The sequence below is a fragment of the Larus michahellis genome, chromosome 10 (assembly GCF_964199755.1).
Source record: "Larus michahellis chromosome 10, bLarMic1.1, whole genome shotgun sequence".
In the NCBI taxonomy this organism is placed as follows: Eukaryota; Metazoa; Chordata; class Aves; order Charadriiformes; family Laridae; genus Larus; species Larus michahellis.
In genome coordinates, this window is record NC_133905.1 from 336,456 (window position 1) to 362,046 (window position 25,591).

The 25,591-nt window shown below is 46.6% G+C and overlaps 1 protein-coding gene across 12 annotated transcripts; it reads left to right on the forward strand.

Moving 5' to 3' along the window:
- Nucleotides 1-1,569: 1,569 nt before the first annotated feature.
- TMEM40 (transmembrane protein 40) lies at nucleotides 1,570-24,976 on the forward strand. Of its 12 annotated transcripts, none has more exons than XM_074603223.1 (16): nucleotides 1,570-1,648; nucleotides 4,212-4,398; nucleotides 4,911-12,109; nucleotides 12,486-12,690; nucleotides 15,338-15,394; nucleotides 15,973-16,112; nucleotides 16,722-16,875; nucleotides 17,976-18,083; nucleotides 18,455-18,508; nucleotides 19,400-19,435; nucleotides 20,892-20,927; nucleotides 22,345-22,410; nucleotides 22,748-22,819; nucleotides 22,902-22,976; nucleotides 23,740-23,802; nucleotides 24,273-24,976. In XM_074603223.1, the coding sequence occupies exons 5-16, from the start codon at nucleotides 15,346-15,348 to the stop codon at nucleotides 24,290-24,292; spliced, it is 873 nt and encodes a 290-aa protein (XP_074459324.1). In that variant the 5' UTR covers nucleotides 1,570-1,648; nucleotides 4,212-4,398; nucleotides 4,911-12,109; nucleotides 12,486-12,690; nucleotides 15,338-15,345; the 3' UTR covers nucleotides 24,293-24,976. The 12 variants fall into 12 exon arrangements, with proteins under 12 accessions (XP_074459324.1, XP_074459325.1, XP_074459314.1 ...); XM_074603224.1 differs by having other exon boundaries at nucleotides 12,522-12,690; nucleotides 24,273-24,951; XM_074603213.1 differs by lacking the exon at nucleotides 12,486-12,690 and having other exon boundaries at nucleotides 4,911-11,711; nucleotides 12,053-12,109; nucleotides 24,273-24,951.
- Nucleotides 24,977-25,591: the final 615 nt, after the last annotated feature.

Genomic DNA, 25,591 nt, shown 5'->3' on the forward strand with positions numbered 1-25,591 from the left:
CTCTTCTCCCCAGGAAGCCTGGATGATGTTTTTTCCCTCCAGTGCTTTAATGAGAGTTTTCTCTGTGTGCATGAGAGCTCTCCCGGTAAGAAAGCCCATAGCAAGGGGGGTGGGGAGGTCCATATGTTGGTTCATCCGCTCCTCGAGAGGTGTTGCACATGGCCTGAAGAGAGTGTTTGGAGAGCTGCCAGGTGCCAGAAAAGAGGTCCCCAGGCCTCTCTGCAGCTTTGGCGAGCTTGACCTAAGTCTGGCTCCCACACCGTTATCTGACCCGCTTTGTGTCCCTGCAGTTCACTAAGGCAGCACTGGATCCCAACATACAATGGAAATGTTTCTCATTTGTGCTTGCTTCTAGATGAGGGTGGTAGCAATGATTATCCAGTGTCTCGGCTGGATGTTGGTTTGGAGCCCTTGGGGCACCCTGGAGGTAAGTTCTCAATGTCCTTTTCCTTGAAGGAATAAACATTGACAATGTGGCAAGAGCTTATTCATGTGCAATTTTCCTTAAGATCCTCTCAAGGTCAACAGCTTCTCAACTTCTTCGCCTATTCCTGTCCTTCAGCCTGAGAGCAATCTCACACGTAAGTCAGGGGGAGGAAGGAGCATTTACCTTTTAATCTTTCTGTGACAGACATGTACAGACATGGATAAGAGCAAAAAGGCAACAGGTCGGGGTCAGTGATGTGCCCCAGGGTGCTTTGCCTTATGAAGCCATCTTTGCTGGTCCCTCAGAGCCTGAGCTGCTTGGGGTGCCGGCTGCCAAGACAGCGGGCTTGTTGGGGTTGACTTTAGAGCTGGTGTGAGCTCCAGGGAGTCCTTTATCCCGGCAGCTCTGCGTGTGGTTTGTTTTGTCTCAGCACAGTGCCACTACAGGCACTCGGTAACTCTTTGCACCATGCTCCTGAGTGGAAGAGAGATGAGTGCCATGGAGTAATCCCCTCTTTGGATTGCACTCTCTGCCACTCTGGTCTGAAGAAGTATCTTGAACTGCGTCACGGGAGCTGCTCTGTCCTGTGCTTGTTTGCAGCTGTGCCTGTAGGTGAAGGTGATGCAGCTTCCCAGCTGGCTTCCAGGCTGCGGGAGATGGCATGGGTACGTCATGGCTTTTTCCTCCCTCTTTAAAAGCTGCCAGCTCAAAGCCCAAAGGTCAGCCAGCTGGGCGCCTCTGGAGGTGTGAGGACAGAGACCTGCACCTGTGTGCCCTCCCCTTGTGTGATCCCCTTACTGCTTCTGTGATTCACTTCTGCCGATGTAGATCACAATAGGTGACAGGGGCTTCCGCTGGGTGTTTAGAACTGTAGAACCATAGAATCGTGTAGGTTGGAAGGGACCTTTAAGATCAAGTCCAACCATTAACCCAACACTGCCAAGTCCTCCACTAAACCATGTCCCTCAGCACCATGTCTACCCATCTTTTAAATACTTCCAGGGATGATGATTCCACCACTTCCCTGGGCAGTCTGTTCTGAAGTTTAATAACCCTTTCTGCAAAGAAATTTTTCCTAATATCCAACCTAAACCTCCCCTGACGCAACTTGAAGCATTTCGTCTTGTCCTATCACTTGTTTAGCTACAGGTGTGCCTGTAGAGAAGGCTTTTCCAGCTCCTCGGCTGCATCCTGCACTAGTGCCCGTCTGGCGTTGCAGGGGTGAGTAGTCTTTCTCTACTGACGCCACAGGATATGCACTGTTTTTCTGTATTTTATTCACGCAAAATTGAACTGAATAGTTTTTGTTAAGGGACTACAGGGGTAAAGTTTCAGGCCGATGGAGGAAAAAAGTCCTTTTCAGAGGAAAAGGCATCTGAAGTCCTTGGGGAAATTCTGAAGGAACTGGAGAGAGGACAGGGTGGGTACATTTCACTCCGCCTTAGCTGTCAGACTTGACAACTGGAGGTTTTAGATAGATGTCTGGACACACTGTGGCCTGCGCAGCAGGAAGGGATTGATCAGAGCCTTGCATCAGCGATGCTGGGTTTCACACCTTGCAGGCAGGTGCTGGTGAGACACAGAGATGGTGCAGAGCCTCTGCTGCCAGTTGTGGCTCATGCCAAATGGCAGAGGCAGCCGCTGCCCCAATTTTACCATTATGGTTCAGAGCTGGTTTGTGCAGATGTTGGTATGCAGATTTGAGGGCCTGGCATATGCTGAACTTGTGTTAAGCTCATGTGCAGCCCTGCTTGCCCACTGGGCCAGTTGCAGGGGAGTGAGGTCCCAGGCAATGCTGGTTGCCTTTTCCTAGTGCTGGAAGTCAGGTGGACATGCTGATTCTGCAGGTGTTTTCGGTGGTGCTCAATGTCCTGTCTGTTTCCCGATAGCTGGGATGGGATGAAGGTGACTGTTGCTGATGTTTACAGGGCAGGGCGGGAGGGTCTTGTGGAGGAGCCCTTCTTGGAAGGGCCACTTCCCCGGCTGGCTTGGCTGCAGCTTCTTCCCATTCTCTTGGAAGGAAGGCATGTAGCATAACCTTACAGTTTGCCAAAAATGCACTATGTGCAATGTGAACCAGAAGATGATGTGCAATTTCCTGGTCTCCCAGCAGGTCAGGCGTGGCTGTTGTTTGGAGTGGTGACTAGGCGCAGCCCCAAAAGCCCAGGCATTTTTTTTCTAAACTTTATCAATGTCTTTGAGAAGTCTTGTCTCCTGAAGATGCCCTCTCCCTGATGGTGAATGGTTCCATCTGATCCAACTGTCCTGTTTTCTTTCTCAAGAGGCGGACCAAGAGACTATGAAAAAGGAGGTGTTTCCAGAAGGAAGCAACGACTCACTGCCAGTCTGTGATGAAGAAAGGGAGGTGATGCGAGCCACTGGCATGCTAGGTAGTTGCTGTCCCATGGTCAGCTGGTGTCACCTATCCTATCAGGATCGCTGTGTGTCAGCAGACTTCCCACCCAGTGCCCGTTCTTGCGCATCACGTCAGCAGCCAAAGCTGAAAGTCTTTTGGGTTCAAGGCATCTGGACCACATTCCACAGATGATGGGAAATGTGACTCTTGCACGAATGTTCCTCCCATTGTAGCTGCATCCCAGATCTTGCTGTGAGTCCCTAGAGGCCCACGGCACAAAGGCAGCATAAAGCAGGATCCCTCCCATCAGCTGAGGCCCTGACTCCCAGACTGGGCAGGAGCTTAGAGGGAACCTCCCCATCCTCTGCGTGAGCCGTGCCGAGGCTTTACCTGTTGTCTCTGCTTTTTGGCAGTGCTGTCAAAGCCTACACAAAGGTGTAGGAGCTGGCCCGAGGGGAGGGAGAGTCAGGGCGGTGAGGCGGTGTGCTCCTTTCCCCCCAACAGTGGGGGTGGTGATGGTTGCACCCAGCTTACGCTGGACTCTGGGGAACGAATGGCAGCATGGTAGACAAAGGCTGTCTGCAACAGGGACCTACCCAGATGCCTCGCTGGCGTGCAGATGACTATAGGTCAATCATCTTACTCCATAAATAGTGGATAGCCCAGAAGAGCCTGTTGAGCTCTCCTGAAGGGCAGCAGGCTGCACACCAGGATTTTCCCTTGAGTTACGGACGCCTCTCAAGGTTACTTCTCGAGATTAAGAGATTCCTTGCCACCACAGATCCTCAGCAAGTGACTAATAGCATGCTAACTTTGAAACCTTAGCTAGGTGATATAAAGGATTGATTGTGCATATATAATCCTTTAGACATAAACTGTTCATCGAATCTGGGACGAGCATTGGATCCACGCACACCTAGACTCCTCTGAGAAGGAGTTTAGAAAGCCCGGGGGTCCTTTCTGAATCTCAGGACTCAACGGGAGGGTCTCCCTGACAGTTTTGTCTGACCCTGTCCTCCATGGAGTAAATAACCACGTGCACCTTGCAATCGAATCTTGTTAAACCACTGTCACATTTACTATCAAGCTTCGTTAAATTGTTGTTTTATATCAATAAATATATTGCTGCTTCTCTCTTACGAGTGAAGTGTATCGCTCCTTCTGTGACAGAATGGCACTCCCTGCTGCAGGGATGGGCTTTGTCTGTGTCCCTCGAAGGAGCAACTGCTCAGGCAGCTGCATTCCCCTACACGTTCTCCTTCTGGCCTTCTGAGCTTTGTTCGGTGGGACAACCTGTTCCAAAGTGTGGGAGCGTGCCTCCAGGCACCAGCAGTGGGGGAAACAGGAGGACATCCTGGCTGTATCAAATGTGCTGCAAGTTTACCAGTGGTGCACAGGATGGACTAACATCCTAAATTGCTCCTCCAGATGCGGTCAATGGGAGATCCACAACTGTTGCCAACCCCCAGAAGACCACAAGTGTTTACTTCGGTGTTGTCTGCGCTGAAGATGTGTGAAGGCGCTGTATGATAAGCACAGCTGCACTTGTGGTTTCCCTGCTATTTGCAGCACTGTTGTGCTGTGTCATAGTCCATCAGTGGAGGAAGAGACAACAGTGAGTCACTGATTTTTCACCCCCTGCTGCTTCCTTAGGTGGCTGCTTGTAGCCAGGAAGCATTTCTAGTCAGTCTGTTGTGGAGTGGCAAGTTGGTGGTTGGCCAAAAAACTTTGCTGAGGTTTCTGCTGCTGGCAGATGCTTTAATTTGCCTCTTAATTCCTGGGCCACCTTCTCAGGAGCCCACTCTAGCTGGGGTCAGTGTTAGCTCAAACTGGCCCTGCCTGCAAAAGAGCAGCCCCGAGGAGCGACAGGCATATGCCAAGCAAGGTCAGGATGAGAAAGAGCAGGGGATGAGACTGCCCTAGAACGCTCGCTCCTGATTAGTGAACCTGCCTGGAGGAATGCCCCCTGCTCCATGGTGCCATGAGGTGTAGGTGTCCCCCTCAGCCAAGTTGTTCCAGCAGCTCAGCCCATGGTGGTGAGCTTTGCCCTCTCTGGACTGTGCTGTGGATTAAAGTCCCTGTGTCCCATCTGCAGCCAAGGGCCTCAGCAGCCTCCTCTCTCCACAGGCTCCTCTCTGCAGCCTCGGGAGCCCAGCTGGGAACCCGCGGTTACCCTGGCACCCCAGAGAGCCAGACCCAACGCCAGCAGCCACTGCTCTCACACTCCTATGGCGCCCGGTGCCCCCCAGACCGTCCCTAGCCAGCCTGCAGCAGATGTGGAACCAGCCCAGCACCCCCCCACCCCAATGGCCTCCCCGCCCTCAGGACTCGCTGGTCTGGCCCTACGGCAAGGACTGAAGGCAACCCCACCAGGGTAGGGCTTGGGGTGTGCTGATAAAACCAACAGCTTCATGGATCAGCCCTTTTTCTCCAAATAAAGACGGACAGAGCTGTCACACAAGTGTCCAGGTGGTACCAACAGCAAACCCTGTGAGGCACCAGCACTGGCTGAGCTTCACGCCTGGCCGCAGCCATGGATGCCCATGGTGTTGGCAGGCAGGAGCCAGGCACAGGGCTCCTCCAACCAGCAGCGGGGACCTCAGGGTCTGAGGGAGCCCATGGCCATGACCAGCAACCGTCAGTGACACCAGCCTGACCAATGCTTGGTGCTGAAGGCAGTGACAGGAGCCCAACCTGGCTGGTCGCACAGACTGGTGTGGATCCATGGAGTGAGGGAACATATATTGCAGCAGCAGCATCTGGCTGTGGACCTCCTCAAATGGGGTCCCCAGGAAAAGAGGGAAGCCATCAAGAATGTCTTCAGGGACACAAGCCTGACAAGCAAATGTACTGGAGGCAAAACAAAGTTCCTCACCAATTAATGGGTCCTTGATGGGCCATCTCACCAGTTGCGGGTGCTGCAAAGTATCTCCACATCTGGGAGCCGAGCCTCCTAAGACACTCCCTGATTAAGGCTTTTATTACCTTGGGAGTAATGAAGCGGTGGCCACCCCACTGCTTGAACAGCATGTTGAAAGGCTGGCTGAAGCATTTGTAGGAGTTCAGCTGTGCTGCTAAGGCTGTGGCCACTGTTCACAGGACAGGGAAGTGCCTCGCTGCCCAGTAGTGCCCTGGAGCCAGGTTCAGGTTTCCTTGGCTCCCCTCTTTTGTTTGCTAAAGCTCAGCTACAAAAGCTACTACTATAAACATGAAAACATTTTAAAAATAATCCACAGCAGTGCATGCCAGACATTTCACAGCAAACCCAGAAGTGCTGCGTTGGTGCCAGCTCTATATTTAGTGATGAGTACCGGAACTGGATTGGAAGAGCTCAGCTCTCCTCCTCCACCCAACCTACATTAGTACCACCCATCCCTCAGCTAGGAGAAACTCTTAAAACAATGAGATCGAACAATCGATGAATCTGCTTTGCTACAGCAGTTACTCCTTTCCTGTATGATCGCATGCTAATACCACCGTGTCTCCTGAGCCGAAACCCCAAGCTCCAAAAATACAGGACACTTTTGTTTTAGAGACTGGTCAAGGAAAGGAATAGCTCGTACAGCAAGTGCCAGACCCAGGTCCACTTTCCCTCCTTGACAAACCAGATGGGGTTTGCATTTCAGGCAAAAGCTTCAAGTACAAGAGAAGCAGAAACGCAAATCTAGTAGCGCTGCCACCTTTGTGTCTCTGGCCTTTAAGAGAGACTGCCATTTAAGCCGCTGTGTTTCTGTGCTAAGAAACTCAGCACATTTCCACGAGAAGTCTGAGCTGTGAAACAACATTTTTGCTTTGCAAGTCAGTAGGCTGAGCTGGCCTTCAGTTATGCTTTAACCCCATCATGTACAGAAAGGCAGAAAAGCCAGAGCTTCTCCTTTTCTAGCCCAGCAGCAAAGGAGCCTGCCGTGGCTGGGCAGGGCTTGTTCCGGCAAGCTGCAGTCGCAGCCCTGCAGTGGGCTGGGACACCCAATGCCTGCATCAGCAGAGCCAAGTAAAACTAAAAATCACCCCGGAGAGGGATATGGAGGGCAGGGTGGGAGCAAGGATGCTGGCAAGAGCCTCCTGCACCCTGTCCCCGTGGCCAGGGACAAGACCACGCGATGGCAGCCTTTCTGCACAAGAGCTTCAGTCCACGCTGAAGGACTTTCAGGGAGTTCAGCAGTGCTGACGGGCTGGTGGATTTTCCCCTAACTTCTGACCGCACAAGAGGGCGGATGTTGAAATGATCACTTGCAGGGGGAAAAAAGGAATACCTTCTGGGGAGCTGCAGAAACATGGAGCGTTTGGCCTTTGCCAAACTGGGAGCTGCGTTTGCCAAGAACAGCCACAGCCACCTTCTGAGCAGCACAAAATACTAAGGGTCAGGTCCGTATGCCTGTGACACAGCTAAGCAATGCGCACTCTGGCGTAACAGAGCTGCTGGTGGCTCAATAGCTGCTCCACACAGATCTGGACCTGCTGTAGCAAAATCTGATGCTCATTTATTTCAAAGTCTATACACACTCGACTTGCCAACAAAGGCACAGGAGAGCTGCTCAGCATCTCCGTAACACCCGGCCAAAACAGTGAAAAATTGTGGGACACAAGAATCTGCAGGGGAGCCTGCTAGCAGCAATATTGTCATTGGTGATACGGAGAAACAAAGAACATTTCTCTAGAGTCTGTCAATAGAGTCTGCAACACGCATTAACTTCATCTTGGGCATCTTCAGCCTCTATTGCCACAGTTTCGGTCGTGATTAGAAACTGGAGATTTTTAATGTAAATAATAAAATTTTACTATAAGACTATAGCTATAGCACCCTTATCCACTTCCTACAACACATCAGATTAGAAAGCTTCTAATGAATTTGAAGAAAGCGTAATTTTGACTAGAAGTAAAAGTTTAAGGAAACAATAAGCAAAAATATGCGTAGAGGTGAGTATAGTGTTCTGCTTCGTTCTTGATGGGGTTTAGGAGAGGTGCTGAAAAACCTGTGTAGAACAAGAAACTTGTGTTTCTACACAAAAATTATGTTCTTAAATTTAATAGGCTTTAGGAAAAAATTTACTGCATTAGTTTGAAATATTAATAGAACGAATTAGTTATTATGGCAAGTAATTCCACAGAAGAATAAAGAATGAGAAAAAAAAGATCTCCAGAAGATCTCAGCAAGGTACAGCGTGATCCACTTTCCCTTAGGATTCTGTCAGAACTTGCACGGCTAAGCCTCAGCTTCCTCAGCCAAAGGCAAACAGCTGCTTTCTCTTCATCTCCCAGCATAAGAGGGTATTCAGGGACAGTCTGGGGGTCAGGGCAGTGGCTGTACTATTACTTGTTGTTTTCTCTTCTCTTTCTCTCTCTCAAAGGTGTTGAGAGTTTAAAAACAGAAAAGTACCTGTAAACTAGCTGTAGTCTGCAGAATGCAGCTGACAGCGAAGCGTAATCCTTCCTCAGTTACTCGTACTTCACAGTCTCACAATTGTTTAAGCAGACTTTATTTAGAGAAAAAAAGTAGCAGATAAATAAATACACAGAAGGGACTAATTTACCCAACCCCGTGGATAAAAGTCTGGGTAGGGCAAGAAGTGTCATGGGAATGTTTTAATCTGTCAGAAATGTGATGACTAAATGAGCAATTACTACTCTGAATATGTACCACCACTGGGCTCCTCCTACACTCGTTTAGGAGTATTTCTACATTTCTCATGCAACCTGCCTGTGTGACAAACCTGCGCCTGCGCGCACACACCCTGGACCCAATTAGTGTCAGGTTTACGAGCTGCTCAGCATGTGCCTCATGTCTCTAAACCTCTCCTGGAAGCAATTTTCCCAGCGTACAAAGAATGAATCACCCTTCTCCTAACTCTCTCAGCAGATAGTTCCCAAATAAGGGCAAAATAAACATATGTAATACATGATACAGCATTCTAATGAATTAGATAATAGCCTCCCAGCAGAAGTAGATGCAGAGTATTAGCTGCTTCAAGTGTTCAACATTACATGTAATTAAATATGTCAGGGTAGGTGAGACAAGGCACTCGAACAGGCACTTGCAGAAAACTAGTGAAACAGCCTGCTTCAAAAAAAACACCCAAACAACCTCAAGCAAACAAGCAAAAGAAAACAACTGGAAAAGAAGAAAATCAATGCACACCTACTACAGGAAGTATAAATTGCCTTCTCTATCTGCATCCCAGTCACTCCCAAAGCATCAGTACCTGAAGAAGAGAGGAGAGCAGAGGAACGGTACACAACTCTACACTCCTCGGGCACCAACTGCACCAGGGTGAAACCGTTTGCTTAATTTAATAAATGACTTAACATGACCACACCTTGTATAATCGATAGACGCACGGTGCTGTTGGAATGTCCCTAGCAGTCTCCTATTGCTCTTCACACACATTTTCAAGTGACCAAACATCATGCTTAGCCAGAGGCAATGCTTGCCAAGGAAAAGGAACTCTTACATCAGGATGTAACACAAATCCTACTGAAATGAAGCCAAACCCAGAACTGTATTTTAGCCCAGCAACTAAAACGTTGGGTTACCTCTGAGCAGGCCGAGAAGGAGCTCAGGAGGCCACAGGAGCTGCAGTGCTTCCTTAGGTGACAATACTAAGGGCCAAAGGCAAGACACTGGCATAAGAAAGGCTTAATTATCTACCCAGGGGCAGCTGTAGTGAGGAGCACCAGTGTAGCTGGTGTTTGTTAGGTGCTGAGCTGGGCTTCCTTTTTCTGCTCTCCTGCACAGGAGAGGTCTGCCTCCCCCTTTCCTACTGTCTCGTTTCCTTCTGCTGAAGGCTGACTGGGTCAGAAACCATTGTCTGCTGGTGAAGGAGCAGCTCCCCAAACAGAAAACACTGAGGTGGCTTCAGTTTAATGTTGTGCTGAAGAAGTTACATGCATCAGAGGAGGATGAGAAGGGCTCAGAGGAGAGCACCAGAGAGTTTACCGCAGCTAAAGGACAAACAAAGCCAAACAGAGGGATGCTTTGTTTCAGGTTAGTCTAAGAAAGGCAGTGAGGATTACAAGGAAACAGTTTGTATCTCTTCCTCCTGTGAGAAGAGTGAGCATTAAACCCATAATCAAAGTAAATTGGTACCCTGAGTGGCCGAGAGCGTGTAGCAGCCCATACAGAGAGAGAGCCAGAGCACAGCCAGGCAGTGAGGACGTACAAGCGGTTGCTAGTATGTGAGAAGTTGCTGATGGACAACTCAAGGATCTGAAGGACCTCTGCCTTTCAGGACTGTCCATCCTGATCTCTGATATTTTCTGTTACCAGAACTCAAGAGGCCATTTATAAGAGTTACAGCTACCAAACCCAATTGCTGTGAAAAGGCAGAGAGGAACCCCCCAGTTTACCACCGTTCCCTCAGGCTAACTGGGGACTGGAGGCTGGATCCAGCCCAGGCTGCTCCCTGTTGCTTTCTAAGAGCAGACAATGCACTGCAAATGACACTTGACTGTGTAACAAATGGAGGATTTGCACCCACTCACTTATTATGTGCGTTGCTGGAAAAGCACACCTAATTCGATAAAAATCTAACTTCCAGCTATGAAATCCAGAGAAGTTTTGTACCTGGCAAAGGTGGAAATGCATGATGAGACTGGAGAGAGCCCTGGTCATAGTGAAAGCAAATGCTAGGCAGGGCAGGTTTGCTTAGGAACTACTAGTATTTTCTTTCTTCAACTGACATAGGTATTGGGATTCCTGGCTGATACTAAGCAGATAGACTTGTGGGGAAGTTTGTGGGAGTTGAGCATGCCCAGGGGGCTGAGGGCTGGCCCGAGCAGGGTGGACCTCCTGGAAGTAAATGGCCAGCACTGCTCCTCACAGCCCGGCTGGCTCCTGGCAATCAGCACAGGCTGCTCCACCTCATTCAACCCAAGCACCTGCAGGAGATTGTGCTGTTTACAAGCTTATCACTTGTTCAGGGTGGTGTAGAGTCCTTTTCCCCAGAGGGGTAGCTGTGCCTCTTACCTACCCAGGAGCCCTCAGCACCTTTGTGTGCAGAGCAAACAGCAGAGGAGGATTTTGAACATGGCTCAGTCTGTCGTGCCTTGGTGAGCACATCAATAACGCAGAGATGGCTCTGGCTTTGTCTTTGCAGCACCCTCTCCGATTGCTGGAGGCAGGCGTGATGGATGGTTTCCCTTCCCTGTCAGCACCCGGCTGCTCCACCACAGGACACCGCAGCTCTGGGACACAGGGAGGTGGGCAGTGGGCCTGCCTCGGGCACGATGGCGGGGGCCCTTCCTGGGCCCACAGCCCAGGAGGCTGGACCTGACCCCCTGTGCTGGCAATGTCCCCTTCCTGTTGAGAGTGTGGTACAAAAACTACCCGTCTCCTTGCTCGCTGCACAGGCCTTCCCCCCTGTGCCTCCCTCCCTGAGCCTGGGTACGCTCGGGGCAGGAGGGCAGCGTGCCTGGGCCTCCAAACTGCCATCACAGCCTCCCCACTCGCCATTATGGGAGCCCAGTCTTTTCCCCTCAGAGAGGGATCCCTGTGCCCCTGACCTCCCCTTAGTGTCCCGGAGAGCCCAGACAAGCGGGCCCGGGCCTCCAGCCCAAGCAGGGGCTGTGCTGGAGCAGCCATGGGGAGGGCTGGCAGGTCCTGGCCAGTCGGGGCTGCTGAGGCCCATCGGTGCCTGAGGCAGGCTGGGAAGCTGCCCAGCTCCTCACCCCCACGCTGGTGGGATCGGCTCTCAGCCTTCCCTAGAGCTCAGGGACACGGAAAACACACACACAGCTCCTCCTGTCACGCCTGGAGTGGGACCGAGGGTGGCCAGAGGACGATGCAGAGCCACCGCCACTCTTGCTGTGAGTCAGGGGAGGCCACGTGAGGCCCCAGCGCCAGCCCCAACGCCTGCCCGCCCACCATGGCGTGCTGGGGCCAGCGCTGCGCACACCCTGCGCTGGGATCCCGACCCACCGCACAGCCCTCAGGTGAGCGCCGGGGAGGGGTTCGGGAGCTTCTTGTGACTGAGACTGAGGGCATTTCAGGGTTGTGTCCTGGCTCCTGGTACATGGCTGGTTGTTTATTGCTCCCCGAGGCATCAAGACACTGACAAGGGGTCATGGTGCTGTGGGGGCAAAGCACAGGGCTTACCTGTAACCTCCATGTCTTCCTGACTGGACTTCCACACCTTTTAAATATCTTTTTTTCTATAAAATCCTAGTGGCAATCCCCCTATTTTCTGTGCCGAGGAAGATTTGTTTGCTTTAACTACTCAGACTACAAACGTGAACTCTTCTGGCTTCTGATGAGCTCATTTTCTTCCCTTCAGAGCTTTCCAACGACCGCACAGAGGAGCACACAGTGAGTAAGGAGAAATACAAACCAGGTAATTTCAAATGGTGTATATAAATGCATACAGGAGTGCTGCCATCATTTTACCAGTGTGGCTGGAAAACAGGCAGCAAACGGCCCCGGGTTTGTGGGTGTGGGGCTGGCAGCAGCACGGCCACCATGTCTGGGCTTGCAGTGAGAGCCGGGAGAGGGAGGAATAGCCGGTGCTGCAGCAAGGGGCAGATGGGCTGAGCCTGCTCCCTGCTCACACCCATGGGGACGGTCACACCGAGCCTGGGGAGCTGCCCTCCCCATGGTGACACACACTCGCTGGGTCTCTCCACCTGCCAGTGTTCAAGAATGTTGTAAAGAGTGAGAAGTCTTTGAGTTTTGCTGCTTCTCTGTTGCATTTCATCTATATTTGACAGCAGGAAGGCAAGCAGACGAATAGCAGAACTATCTCACAGGTGGCATTACCCGAGGAGACTAGAGAAGTCTGGTCTAGGAACGGTTTCAAACTTAGACGACGTGGATCAGTTTTTGTTGTCTTGCTGGAAGAAACGACCAGCTTTCACCACAGGCCTCCAGGACATCTTCCTGTGGAACCAACCACTAGGACCAGCCTAAGACTTGCAGGTGTGCTTTATGAAGCTGGGCTGGGTTGGTTTGAGAAAAGGGCAGGGAGTGACTTAATGTTTGTGTTTAAAATAAAAAATTTAGCAAGATTTGGTGTCAGCACATAACTTAAAAGGAAAGGTAAAAGTAGTTTCAAAGGAAAAAAGTTTAGGATTGCCTGTTTTTTGTCTTTAAGTCAAACCAAACCAACATTATTTTACTTCATTTACATGTTTTGCTATCCCTTTGAACAATTTCACTTGGATATATTTCAGCAGCTAAGCAAAAAGTTGTTGTGTATGGCAGTTATTAGCCTTACTTTCTAAACAACTAGGAGAAGTCTGGGTCTGCACAAAAATTTTATTCTAAGATGTTAAAAAGACCTCACTGCAATTAAGTTCTGATTTACTGTGGGGAAAGCAATATGAGGTCTGCTGTTCATGTCATTCCCCAATGAGCTCACAGCCAGGCTGAAATGCCAGTATATCATCATCCTTCTCTCATTATGGAGTATAATCAACTAAATCACTTTAAAAACATACAATAATTAAATGCCTATACTTACCCTTTGTTTAGATCTGATTTTCTTTCCAGAAGAGCCACAGGGGAATTAATTGTCCATAGCCTAAGAGAAATTAGGTACCCAACTTCCTTAACTGTGTAAAGCTTGGTGACTGACTGGGCTTACCTGTGCTGGAGGCACAGAAAGAGAGATGGGAGAAGATGCTGGCTGCTGCTGGATCCTTTTGTAGCATCCAAGTCTTATCAGTGATAGGGATGTGTAAGTGCTTTAGGCAAATGTGTCCCTCTTGCTGGTGCAGCTGAGCAGTCTGGTCATTTGGGCCAGTTTTAAGGTAAATTGTTCTGATACCAAATGAGGTGGATGGTGTCTCCTCTGCCTTCAGTGTTGCATCTGCTCTTTTTTTGTGCGTGGTGGGACAGATCTGCTGGTGCCTACCTGCTTGCTTTGTCTCTGGGATTATGCAAAGCTGGCATAAGGCAGCTGCTGCAGCAGGTTCGTGTCACAGGATGAGTGACACGAATGTGCCAATGAAATGTACCTCGAATGTGCCGATGAAAGTGGCCTCACTAGGTATTAGGAGCACCAAGGACAAACCTCCTCAATTTCACGCAACAGTAAAATCTTTGGATATTTTAATGAATATTTTTATGAAATTGAATTCATCAGAAAGGAAATTTTGCCATTTAAAGTAATTTTGTTCCTTTAGGCCTTGTATTTCAACTGTGCTGTCCACAGAGAGGTTGAAAGGATTTAACTTACAAAAGCAAACACTGTTGCAATGTTTAACCTAAGTAAATAGGAAGGCAATAAAGATACTCAAAAAGGCTGAAAACCACAGCTGGAGATATGAAACTGCACAGAAATTACATTTGTTATTGTGCAGTCCAGAATGAGTTTATGCAGGGTGTGGTATGCTGGGTGCCTGTATTTCAACATCAGCTGTTGCTTACCCGGGCAGAGAGGACAGATGCGTTTCCTGCATTCCCTATCGGGTGCTCACAGTCTCACGTTGCTGGCGACTGTCACACTGTGCCGCTGCCACAGCTACAGCGGCAAAGGCTGTAAGTCAGGCAAGGTTGGTGGGAGAAATAAAAACTTAGTAGACTAACTGATAGAGTTCAAAGCTTGTTTGACCAAAAACTTGCCAGTTTTTCCAGGTGTATTGGGTGGTTAAATAAAAGGTATTATCTGCTATTGTTAAGTTATATTGTAAGAAAAAGTGTGGGTGTATAAACTGTTTTCCTATTGTGTCCTGCATAGCGGAAACTGTACTTCAGGCTCCCCAAAAATCTTCTTTTGCACCTCTCAATGCAAGAGTGCTTTAGCTGAAATGCTGCATGAGGGAAGACGCAGGATGCCTGGGCCACAGTAGGTGGAGGCAACTGTCAGAACCACAGCCACCACAAAAAAATGCATTGTCAGAATAAAACAGCCTCAAAACAAAATTTCTGGGGTGATTTTAGTAAAACAAAATGGAAGATTGGATTTTGAGGATGTCAGAATTTGTTTTCGTAGTAAATACTAGTAAGAAATCTGGGATCGACACGTAAGAATTTTTAATTCCTAAACCTAAAGTTAGTGGAAATTTCCTCTAGATGACAACATGGGAAGAACAGACATTGAAGTGTCAAAGTCTTCTGTGAGACAAGGATTCCAAATCTTGCGGGGCTCTCCTATGAACTGTTTCTACTATTCCCCCGGATTGGTACATTTTTTTAAGTATAAGGGTGTCAAAGATACAGAATAATCATTCTGTTTGGAAGATGGAATGGAATGGAACAGGGCCTATTAAGTTGCTCACCTCTGTGGTAAATAGTTAATTAGACACCTTGGTAGTTGTAAAAAAACAACAATGTGAATGATCAAGTCGGACTTCTTTTTGTTTTACTCATGATGATCATACTTTTGTTCTTTCTTAATAACCAAAGGCCAGCCCAGCAAGACTCACTCAGAGTTCTCGAGAATGGGTCCCAGGAGGGTAAATGAATCATGATGTGAAACTCCCATTGCAACAGAGAAGTGATTTCAAAACTAAAGTGCCTCAAGATAGATGCCATGTTTGCAGAACATCAAGTGTAAGACAGAAAGATAGAGAAAGTCAGACTGATCTGTTTCTAAATACGCTTTTTCTCCTCTTTTGAACAGGCCCAGCAATGGAGAACTTGAATGTCCCGTTCCCTGATCTTACTGAAGAACAGCAAGGTAAGGGCAGCACACAAAGATCAAAGCTTCAGCTCATTCACACTACACAACAGTGTTTGCTAGAGTGGTCATGAGTCAATGAAACTTGTTTCTGTCTCCTTGCTTGTAAAAGAGAGACCAGCAGTCAGTTCCCAGCTCTTCCACAAGCTTCTCATCAGGCCTTGGGCATGTGCTTGTGGGAATTTAGATGCATGAAGGAGATATTGCTGTGCATTTAAATGCTTAATGAGCTATCTCAATATCTTGGTATCCAGCCCTTTGTGTCTTCGTGCCTGTCTGTAAAATAGCATGGTCAGAATAGGCACCCGTTAAACAGCTAGAATACTCCCCCTGCTTCTCTAACTGAGACAATAGTATCACAAAGACATCAGTAATCTGTATTTCTCTGCTGATTTCTGGAAGACTGACTTGCTTTATACAGTACAGCTCTACTCTCTTTCCTATACGCTAACATGCTGATGTTGGGCAGCATGTTGGAATCTGATGCCTGTCACCACACCTACACGGAGCACCACAGGAACGCTACTGTGCAACCCACCTCTGCTGCTGCACAGGGATTTGCTTGTTTCTCTTCCCAGACGTTTTCCAGAGGGTTTTTACTGCTGATGCCAATTACTTGGAGCATCATGAGAAAACGAACCAGTCCTTCTGGGAGTCACTTGTAAAATATTTAGCCACCACTGACCCACCTATCCTGAAGACTGAAGAAAAGAACAATGTAAGTTACTAAAGAAACATACATCCTTTGTAAGACATCATTATACAGATACTTCCGTACTTCTCTGATACACTTTGGGGAGAGAAAACATGCAGTCCAATTATCTGATATGCTGAAACATGTCTAAAACATGCTAAATGCTGTAAAAGGGCGCTTCGATAAATGAGACCCAGGCCCCTGTTTTTTGCTTCATTGTTCTCCATGTGCAAAAATAATTTGCTTTGTGTAAATTCCTCAGGATCAGTTCAGTTCACTGTTTTCTAGGCAGGACCATTGTTAGTGACATTTTGCTGTAAGATACCGCAGAGATTGCATATCTGTTTTCAGACCCTATAACTACATTTCTCCAGCTCTTTAAATAGTTAACTATTACACACCAGGTTTTTTTCCTCAGTTGACAGCTCTTCTCCGAGTTGCCGAATGGAGTTTACCTTCTCTTCCCATCATTGGCATTACTCTTTGTCCCTGATTTCCCCCTTGTACAGTAGGGCCAGGGGATTACACTTCCCACAGATGGGGTGAGATACATTCATTTGTATAGCAGGGTATGTTTTTACAGGCTACATTTTATTGGAAGGAGTATTTGCTATTTACTTACCTTTCTTTCAGCTCCTGAACAGCTGCAGGGTCCTGCCTGGAGGCTGTACAGCCTGCCTGAAAGCCATAGAGAAGAAAGGAGGCCGGGCGATGGCTGTTCTTTACCTCTTGCTGAAGACAACCAATCCAGCGGGATACAGGCAGCTGCCCAGCTCCAAGGGAAAGGGTCAGTCCTACCTGGCTGTTCTTCAGATATTTTCTTAAAACTACTTGCAGTGCCAGTGGGACTTGTCACCAGTTTGAAAAGTCCAATACATGCTTGGAAGTGATCATTAGTGAACAAGTAAAATATCTAGAAATACTGCTAGGTGTAGCTATAATGGGAGCCAAAGATTGTATTTTACTTTAGTTTGACGTGGCTTCTTCTGGGGAAAAAAAACCTTGTTCGTTTGAGGAGAGAGGATGTCCTGGGATGATGATGCCAAAGAAATTTCTCCTACTTAAAGTGGTGCCCCAGTTTTTCCTGTCTAGCTGGATCGATGACACCTAGGACACTTTTTTGCATGGACTGTTACCCAGCCAGCCTGGAACTCTCTGAGCTCTCATAGTGGTAAAAAATCTGAGCTGAACTGCTGAAAATATTTTTGCAAATGACCCTATCCACACATGTAGTAGTAACTAGGAGGAGTGGATAGAGGATGCCGCTCAGGGTGCTGAACCTGGCAGCAAAATGCAAAAAGACGCCACTGCACTTCTCGTTTTCCCGGTTGTGCAATAGGAAACTGAATTTGAAGCTGTTAGGAGTCATGTGCAAGCCAGGAGCACTTCGCTGCCTGGCCCGGGAGTCAGCAGCCCGCTGTGATTTGGCCTGGCTGGCTTGGAGGGCTCTGCTTTTGTGCCACAAGAGGGTGCTGGCACCGCGGCGTGAGCACAGGCACCGCGGCAGAACTCCCGGGGTGATGGGGGAAGCCGCCCGGGGAAGGGCGAGCAGCTGCTCCCCGGCTAACGCGGCTTTCAGCTGCAGCTGCTGTTGCTTCAGGGAGTGGCAATGTTCACAGGGGCAGCATTATGGGTAAATTAAAGGCCAGAATTTGAAACTTTAGGCATCTACCATAACCATTGCAGGAAGTCTAAACAGCAGTGTACATGATGCTTTCATTTGTAACGCTTTGCGCACTCCTTGTGTGCAAAAAACCACTGAAATAAGACTAAGGGTCTGATTTCCTGTCGGACAACCTTTAATAAAGCATTGTGAAATCTGTCATTGTAGAAGAGAGAAAATGTAAATAGTTGTTTCTAATATCTTTTTCTCTACATATAAAACAGATGAAAAATTGAAACTCCTGAAGAGATTGGAAAGGAATCTCATGCTTTCACAAGGGGAAAAAAATGATGAAAGCTCATCCCATGAGTTCACGGATGAAGATACACGAGGTAAAAAGGTTTTATTTTATTTTTCCCTGACACATAATTCAGTCTGATTGCATGTTCATAAGAGATTCACATAGGAGATTTGCAGTGCTGATGTAGTATGTGTTTAAAATAAGAGCTGTCTCGCTACACCCCTTTATACAAATTATTCCATCTTCAAAATTTGCTATTTTTTTTCTCCTATTCAGCCAGCTTTGAAGAGAGCTCAGAGGCAAAAGCAGTTAATAATGATCCTTGCATTTCAAAGCCTTGATTTTTACCTACATATCCCACAGCCATTATCATATTATGAGCAAACAATTACAGTGCTTTTGTTTCTGATACTGCTGGGACATTTTTCTTTTATCTGATAAAAAAACACTTTCTCTATGCAGACAGTGATGAGGAAGATTTAGGAAGACAGAAGACCGAAGGGCAATTACTTGGAGGTAGGACAAAGTGACAACAGTGTTGTTTTTCACTAGGGACAACCAACATAAATCCAAAAAAGGATAATTTCTGGCATTCTTTGGTTTGACTTCTGAACAAAGGTATATTAATGTGTGTAGACATAGGAAAAGGATGGGTCAGAATTTGGCTGTAGGAAAGGCATTTCCTACAATATGAAGCTCAAGTAATACTAACACTCAGCCATGCTCTGGGGTTAGAGTTGAACCAGGAGAACAGCAAAATCTACTGCGGTGGGAGAAGTCCTGCTGCCTGGGTCTGCACAGTTGCCACGAAAATGCAGCAAGAGCTTTGAAAATATGTCCCGCAGCCACTGTTTACAGGGTCTGCCGTCAGCCCTCAGCGCTGACCGGCGATCATCAGCAAGGACCACACCTTGAATCTTCTTCCCAAGGTTTTCCCTTTCCTTCCAAAGGAAAAATGGAAAATAAGTACAACGCAGATGAAGAAAATGTGCTGTGTCAACACACAAAGATAGCTATCAGCTTATGGTATAGAACCAGGGATGTAAAAATGTTAAGGCTTAAATCATTTAATTACTGTCTTAAATTGATTGTGGCCCAGATGTAAGAGCAACTCATTTAAATTGACATTAGGAGATCTAATTTGTCTCACAGGAAACCGATTCTACCTGACACCAGCTATTGTGAGAGACGAAATATGGGGGATTAATGATCCATTCATGTTTTCCACTTTCAAACTGCGTAACCCGCAACAGAGCTGCCCTCCCTAATGCGTTAGAGTTGGTATCTACCTTGTCACTTTTACACAACCACACACATTTCAATGGAGTTGTGTGGGCTAGGACTGGCGGCACGATATGCATGCTCATTATAGATATTAATCTATATCATCTTTGCATAATATTTTAGGCATACCAGCAGAGGTTGTTCCCTACAGAGATTCAGGTAAGTGCTCCCAGACAACCTTATCCTGCTAGAAGGAAAACTGTAACTGCAGTTTCTTCTTTCTGACACGTGTATATATTAAAAAATACCCCCTGGGCTGTAAATCCATTGCTTTCCAGTTAGCCTGGTGTTGGGCCTGGGCATGCTGCAGACATTCTGTGGCAAGCTTGTCATAGTGGCTGGCTGACAGCACCTGTACAAGGTGTTCTAGCAGATTAACCCATTTTTTTTTGTAGGCCTGCCAGGTTCTCACAAGATCAGCTCACAGCAGTTGTCATCCTTTTTTAGGGGAAAGCTAGCAATTCTATTGGGCAACTATTCAGTCTTTCCTAAGACAGGTAGGCAGTTTTCGGTGTTCCCTGCAGCCCTCTGTCTCCTGCTGAACAGGGACGCGAGATTGGGACGGAGCTGGAACCTGGTTTCTGCAGAACGGTGGTTCTCCACTCTGAACACCACCAGCACTTAGCTCAGAGCACGGAGCATTCCCCAACAGAAGATGCCAGGCAAAAGCCAAATGACAAGAAACAGAGCAACGGTACCAGTGGAGAGGCTGGAACAGCCAGCAAGTCTAAAGGCAAATTTCCTTTTATCAGCGCCTGCTGAGCAGCAGCAGAACAGATGTAGAAATCCCAGAGCAGGAAATTTTCAGTGGCTTGATTGCGTTAATGACCTCATGCCTCCTGCTCCCAGGCTAATGCCCCATTTGTTAGTTGTGGGAGGCAGACGGCCCAGCAGAGTGGCCTTTTTGAGAGGACACCTGCTCAAGCACTGCTCCTCTGTGGAGCAGGGAATAGCTGCTGTGGCTTGGATCGGCCCAGCTGAGGACAGAGCTGGGAAGAAGACAGAAGTTGCAGCATAATCCCTAGGGGAGGTTTTTGAGTTGCCTATCCCCAAGGAGCTCCATAAAACAGCAGGGTAGAGGAATATATTGTAATACGATATTCTCCCCACATTGCCCGGTGCAGAAAGAGGATTACAGTACTTTTCCAGTTGGCATTTGGCCTCCCCACCTCTCACCATGGCCTCTGTCACTTCAGTTCTGGATTACTTCAGTACACCAGACTGAGACACTGACAATATTTAGGCAGTGCAGGACACCGCGCCTGCTGCGTTGGGCAGGCTCAGGTGACACAGACGTGCAGCTCTTGCGATCCCAGCTCTGCTTGGTTCCAGCTTCAGTTCTAGCAACTGAACATTAACACAGAGGCCATCAATCTCCTACTGCCCAGCTGTTTCAAAGAATCTGGAATAGTGATGGGAATAGTCAGCTTTATTGTTACCTGCTCTTGAGCTCTTTTAACTTCCTTCATTTCCTGGCACTTTTCAAGTACTGTTTTGTCTATACTAAGTCACCAAATAGGCAAATACTCACCATGCTTGCTGGTGCTGATAAGGGTGGGAAACAATATATTTGTATTTTTACCATCAGAAATAATAAAATTATGTTGCTTTTCAGAGATTACCAGAAGAGAAGAAGATTCCATTGCAGATGGTAAATACAAACAAGCAAACAGAAGTTTTTCTTACAGATGCTGACTTTCAGGACTGAGTTTTGCTTAGTGATGATAGCTATACTAGCTCTTTGAGATCTAGATATTTCCTAATCGAAAAGTAAAAGTTTGAGAATAGTTATTAAAATGCACTGTAATGCTTTAATAGAAGAAATAGTATGCAAATCATTCCGTGATACAAATTTGCGGTGGGGCTACTGCATTCAGGAGGCAGAGTAATACAGGACAGACATTTGCCAAGTAGGAACTGATGTTCTGATAAATTCTACATCTATAGATCGTTCATACCACTTCACAGAGGAACAGTCATGAGTCAGACTAGTGCAATGCTACGTTAACATTAATAATCAAATAACTGAGTTTGTCGCCAAGCCAGAACTCAATGAATCCAGAATTCAAAAATTAAAAAATGTGACTCCAGTAGCAGGTGACCCTGAACAGACCTTCTTGGCAAAGTTTCGTTGCTCCGTGGTTCAAAAGCACAATAGCAGAAGGCTGTAGCTCATTTGGAGCACGTTTCCAGTACTCTCCTGTTACATCTTTAGAGAAAGTTAAATTCACTGCCAGGCAAAGTAAGTGAAATCAGCATTTCAAACTTGCAATGAATCAACTCCCAAAGCTTATGTGCCGCAGACTGCCTGGGGGGATCTTCTCAAGCGACCAACAAAAAAAAAAAGGAAAAAAACCTTCTGCTTTGAACACGTCATTGGAAATCTGGTAAAATATTCGGCTCTTTCTGACGTCTGACAATACAGTCGGAGAAAGAACAGAATTTGGCAGCTCTGCTCACAACTAATATAGAGCAAAATGCTCCTTATTTAAACCTCTAAAATTATCTAGCTTGTTCTTATGCTGTTCTTTCTATATATCAGTATAGCTATCTATAGGAGACTAATTGTCAGCTACAGTTCTTAATTTAGGAGGGGTGTGTGTGTGCAGAAATACTTCATCAGCAGGCTTCAGTAGATTGGTGGTACTCATACGCTTAGTAATGACGATGGTTACATTATTGTGATGGGCTGTGATTGTGCAAAGCACCCGGGAATCAAACCGAAGCTCCCTTGTCCTGCTGCTTTACTCCCCCGCTGTAACTCTGAGACCATTGCTTGTCCCAGGCTAGTCAGAAAGACCCAGAGTGCTCTAAATCACTTCTGTACTGTTAAATGCAACCATCTGATTATCCTTTTTTTTTTTCTTTTTGTAAAAAAACCCTGCTCTTTTTGACATGATTTGAAAATTGCTAACTTGATATTTCTGAAAGGCTTGCAGATCTTTCCTTTGAACAAAGTTTTACATATATTCTGCTCTGAGAATTGATTTCAAATACAAAAGGGAAATAAACTTAAAACTCCTTAATTTCAGAGTTCCGTGGCAATAAAAAATATTTCTTTTTTGTAGCCTATGACGACGAGAACACTCGCCTCCATCAGTGTACGGTACGGTGGATGGGCATACGGAAGGATGGTAATTTTTTTAATTTTTTTTTTTTTCTTTAAATTCAACTGATGTCAACCCTGTTGTACCTTAGTCCAAGAATAAGATCTCCAGCTCAGAAAAAATGGTTTGTTTTGTTTTGGTTTTTTTCACATGAGCACTTAGTTGAAGTGCATCAAGGCTTCTTGATGAAAATTATCAAGGCTTCTCATAAAGACTTGTGTGCGTAAATGTTTTGCACTTGAGTCTAATGTATGAGACAGCTCGTGGAAAAGGACTTTATTTGCTGCGCAATGCACTGTACCTTAAGGCACGTTCATAAGGGCTGTGCCTGCAGTTGTGACCTAATTTTCCCTCTCTATTTCAGATGAATTCTTTCATTTTGTCATTCTTTGCTTTGCGATTGGAGCTTTACTAATTTGCTACTACTACTACAAAGGTAAGGCGAGACTTTGATAGATGGATAAATCATTGCACACTAGAAAAATGAACAAAGCCAAACATTTATTTTGTTGTCTTAGATTGGACTGTTTCTCTCGGGATCGGTTTAATCACCTTTGCTTCCCTGGAAACCACTGGGATATACTTTGGTCTAGGTAAGTGTATCTACAGCAGCCGGCTCTGTACCAACACGAAAGACACAAGGTCACAGAGTCATGAACTACGCGAGTCCATCAAACTGCTCGCGCTGAGGTTCCTAACTCGTCACATCACTGTCCCGTAACGTCTCATTCACAATTACACAGCCTGGCAGGAGATAAACTGAAGGGAGAGGGCTGACTCATTTTTTGTTCTCCATGATCACAAGTCCCTGCGTCACCTCTTCCTGCAGCAATGGCTGAATGCTGAGTTGCCATGACAACGTACAATTTTAGCAGCAAGGCTGGCTTCCCAGATCCACTCTCTGAGGTGCTGCGCACTCGGGCTGCCGTTCATTCCCCTGGGACTGAGGCGGCTGAACACCCCGAGGAAGAGCTCTCAGCAGAACCTGGATCGCGGCACCAACTGGAAATATTTAAAAAAAAAAAAAAAAAAAAGAGACTCTTGGCAATCTCTGGGGATGTCGTGGGAAAGGTGCAAGTTACGGCTTCCCAGCTGAGAACAGAATTCTCCTTTGTAATCTTGTGCTAAGGTGTTTGGTAGGTTGTGGATGGTTCTCTCAGGACCTTGTGACAGTTGTGACAGTGCCTTGTCACTGCTTTGTTATTAATGATATCACAAAGTGCTTGCTTAAACAGTAACCTTGGGTTCATTAATATTGCAAGTGTCAGCATTTGGGTTTTGCCATTTTTCTATTTTTTAATGTTTTCTGTTGCTGTTTAGCTTAACTTGAAAAACATTGTTTGTTTTCACAATTAGTGTATCGACTTCGGAGCGTACTTGACAGCTTTGTTCCTCTGATTGACAAGTTCAGGCCAGCAGGTAATAGTGATCTTGCTGACTGCATTCCTGTGCCCTGCACCTTCCTGAGCCCTTCATTTTGGTCAAGTCTTAAGACCAGCTTATCTAAATTACAATTTCCAATCTTCTTTTCTTAATTAAAAAAAAAAACAAACCAAAATAAATATTTTACTACAGTCTATTGCAGCTGCTTGGGTTTGAATATGAATTATTCTTGCCTCTTTCCATGTGGCAGAGCATTTTCACATTTTTAATACTCTGCCTTCTATGGGGTATTAAGTATTTCCTGACAATGCCTGAATAAGGATTCTTTAGCTCAATTAAAAACTCAGGGAATGGGGTAGGTTTCTCTTGTTGGGTCTTCAGAGAGACTCCAGGCTCACGTTTATCTATGTTCATGAACACAAAATACGAAGAATGTTGAAAAGCTGCATAGCTACGTGACAATTTGAACACAGTAGTCCTGACAGTTGTCTTTTTTTCATCTGCAGGTATGAGGAAAGCTGCCTAGGAGGAGTAACTCAGGAGAGTGCCACAAACCCCTGCGGTCTGAATATCTGGTGTTAAAAGAACTGCTTTATGAGGCAATCATAAAAACCTAATGGCTAGCGTGCAATATTGAAATGTTAAACCACAGAAAGAGATCATTCCCTCCCCTCAAAAATAAAGCTGGAACTGTGGTACAGGGTCCCGTTCTTTCTTCTGAAGCAATTGGTGGCTCAGAAGAGCTCCAGATGCAGGTTTATGTTTAATGCCATTAAATATAAACACATTCTCCTTCCCTCCCCTGTGCAGCCACATTAGTCTGCCTACGGTGAATCAAAATCAACAAAATGACCGATATTATCCTCAGCTTGTTCTGGATTAGGCTCTGGATGTTTCAGTAGGAATCTTGGCAGCCACAGAGCCGCCTCCTCTTCCCCCCTTGTGATGCCGCAAAGCAGGCAAACACCAGCTGCTGGCTCGCGGCTGAGCCCCAACAGCGCCACAGCACTGGAGCAGATTAATCCTTTGTGGCAGAACTCGATATAGTGGGTGTATAATGATTTCACCCAGTGAAAGCTGGGTGAGATTTTTACACGCAGTGACATAATGGTGCAGTAATGAGATTATTAACAGCAGCAAATTTCATCTCTTCTTCTGAGGGGAAAAATAAAGTGCTTGATTTGACCCATCCCCCAACATGTTTTTTCTTCTTCAAGTAAAATAAAGTGCAACTTTGACGTTCCTTTCGTTTTATAGGAACATGTTACACGTTACATATGTAGGCTAGTGCAATCATAGGCAGACTGCTAAAAAAGGGAACACCTTTAGATTTTTAGTTAAAATGTAAGGTCTTCATACCCATAGAAGGATGATGGCACCAAGTTAGTCAGAAAGAGCTACAAAACATGAAATTGTAAGGAAATGTAGATCTAAAAGCCATTAGCCCAAACAGCCCGGAGTTTGAGAGAAGCAGTTTCAAGCCTTGCTAAGAAAATGAGAAAGCTTACTTTTTAGTTGTACTTAATTTTAAGCACCAGCGTTGCGTGTTCTTGTGTACTGTAGTGTCATTTGCACATCCAAAAATACCGGCGATGGCCCGCGGCCTGCACCACCGCAGCACAGCAGTCACCTAACATGTCAGGGTTAAATTAGGCAATAAGGATGAATACAAGTTATTTTGTAACGTTTATAGTCTCATTTACATGTACTTTTTACATGTCTTTGTAGACATACTCTGTCAGACCAAAATACTGTATATTTTGTGTTGTTGGTCTGCAAACAAAGTCTTGCTCAGGCCAGTTTTAGTTTCCTCTGCTGTATAACA

Excerpts from the sequence above, each read along its gene's own strand:
- TMEM40 (XM_074603212.1), top strand. The coding sequence starts at position 11,645 with ATGGCGTGCTGGGGCCAGCGCTGCGCACACCCTGCGCTGGGATCCCGA. Across the intron at positions 18,084-18,454 it reads CACGGATGAAGATACACGAG|ACAGTGATGAGGAAGATTTA; the intron begins GTAAAAAGGTTT and ends TTCTCTATGCAG. Across the intron at positions 19,436-20,891 it reads TGTTCCCTACAGAGATTCAG|AGATTACCAGAAGAGAAGAA; the intron begins GTAAGTGCTCCC and ends GTTGCTTTTCAG.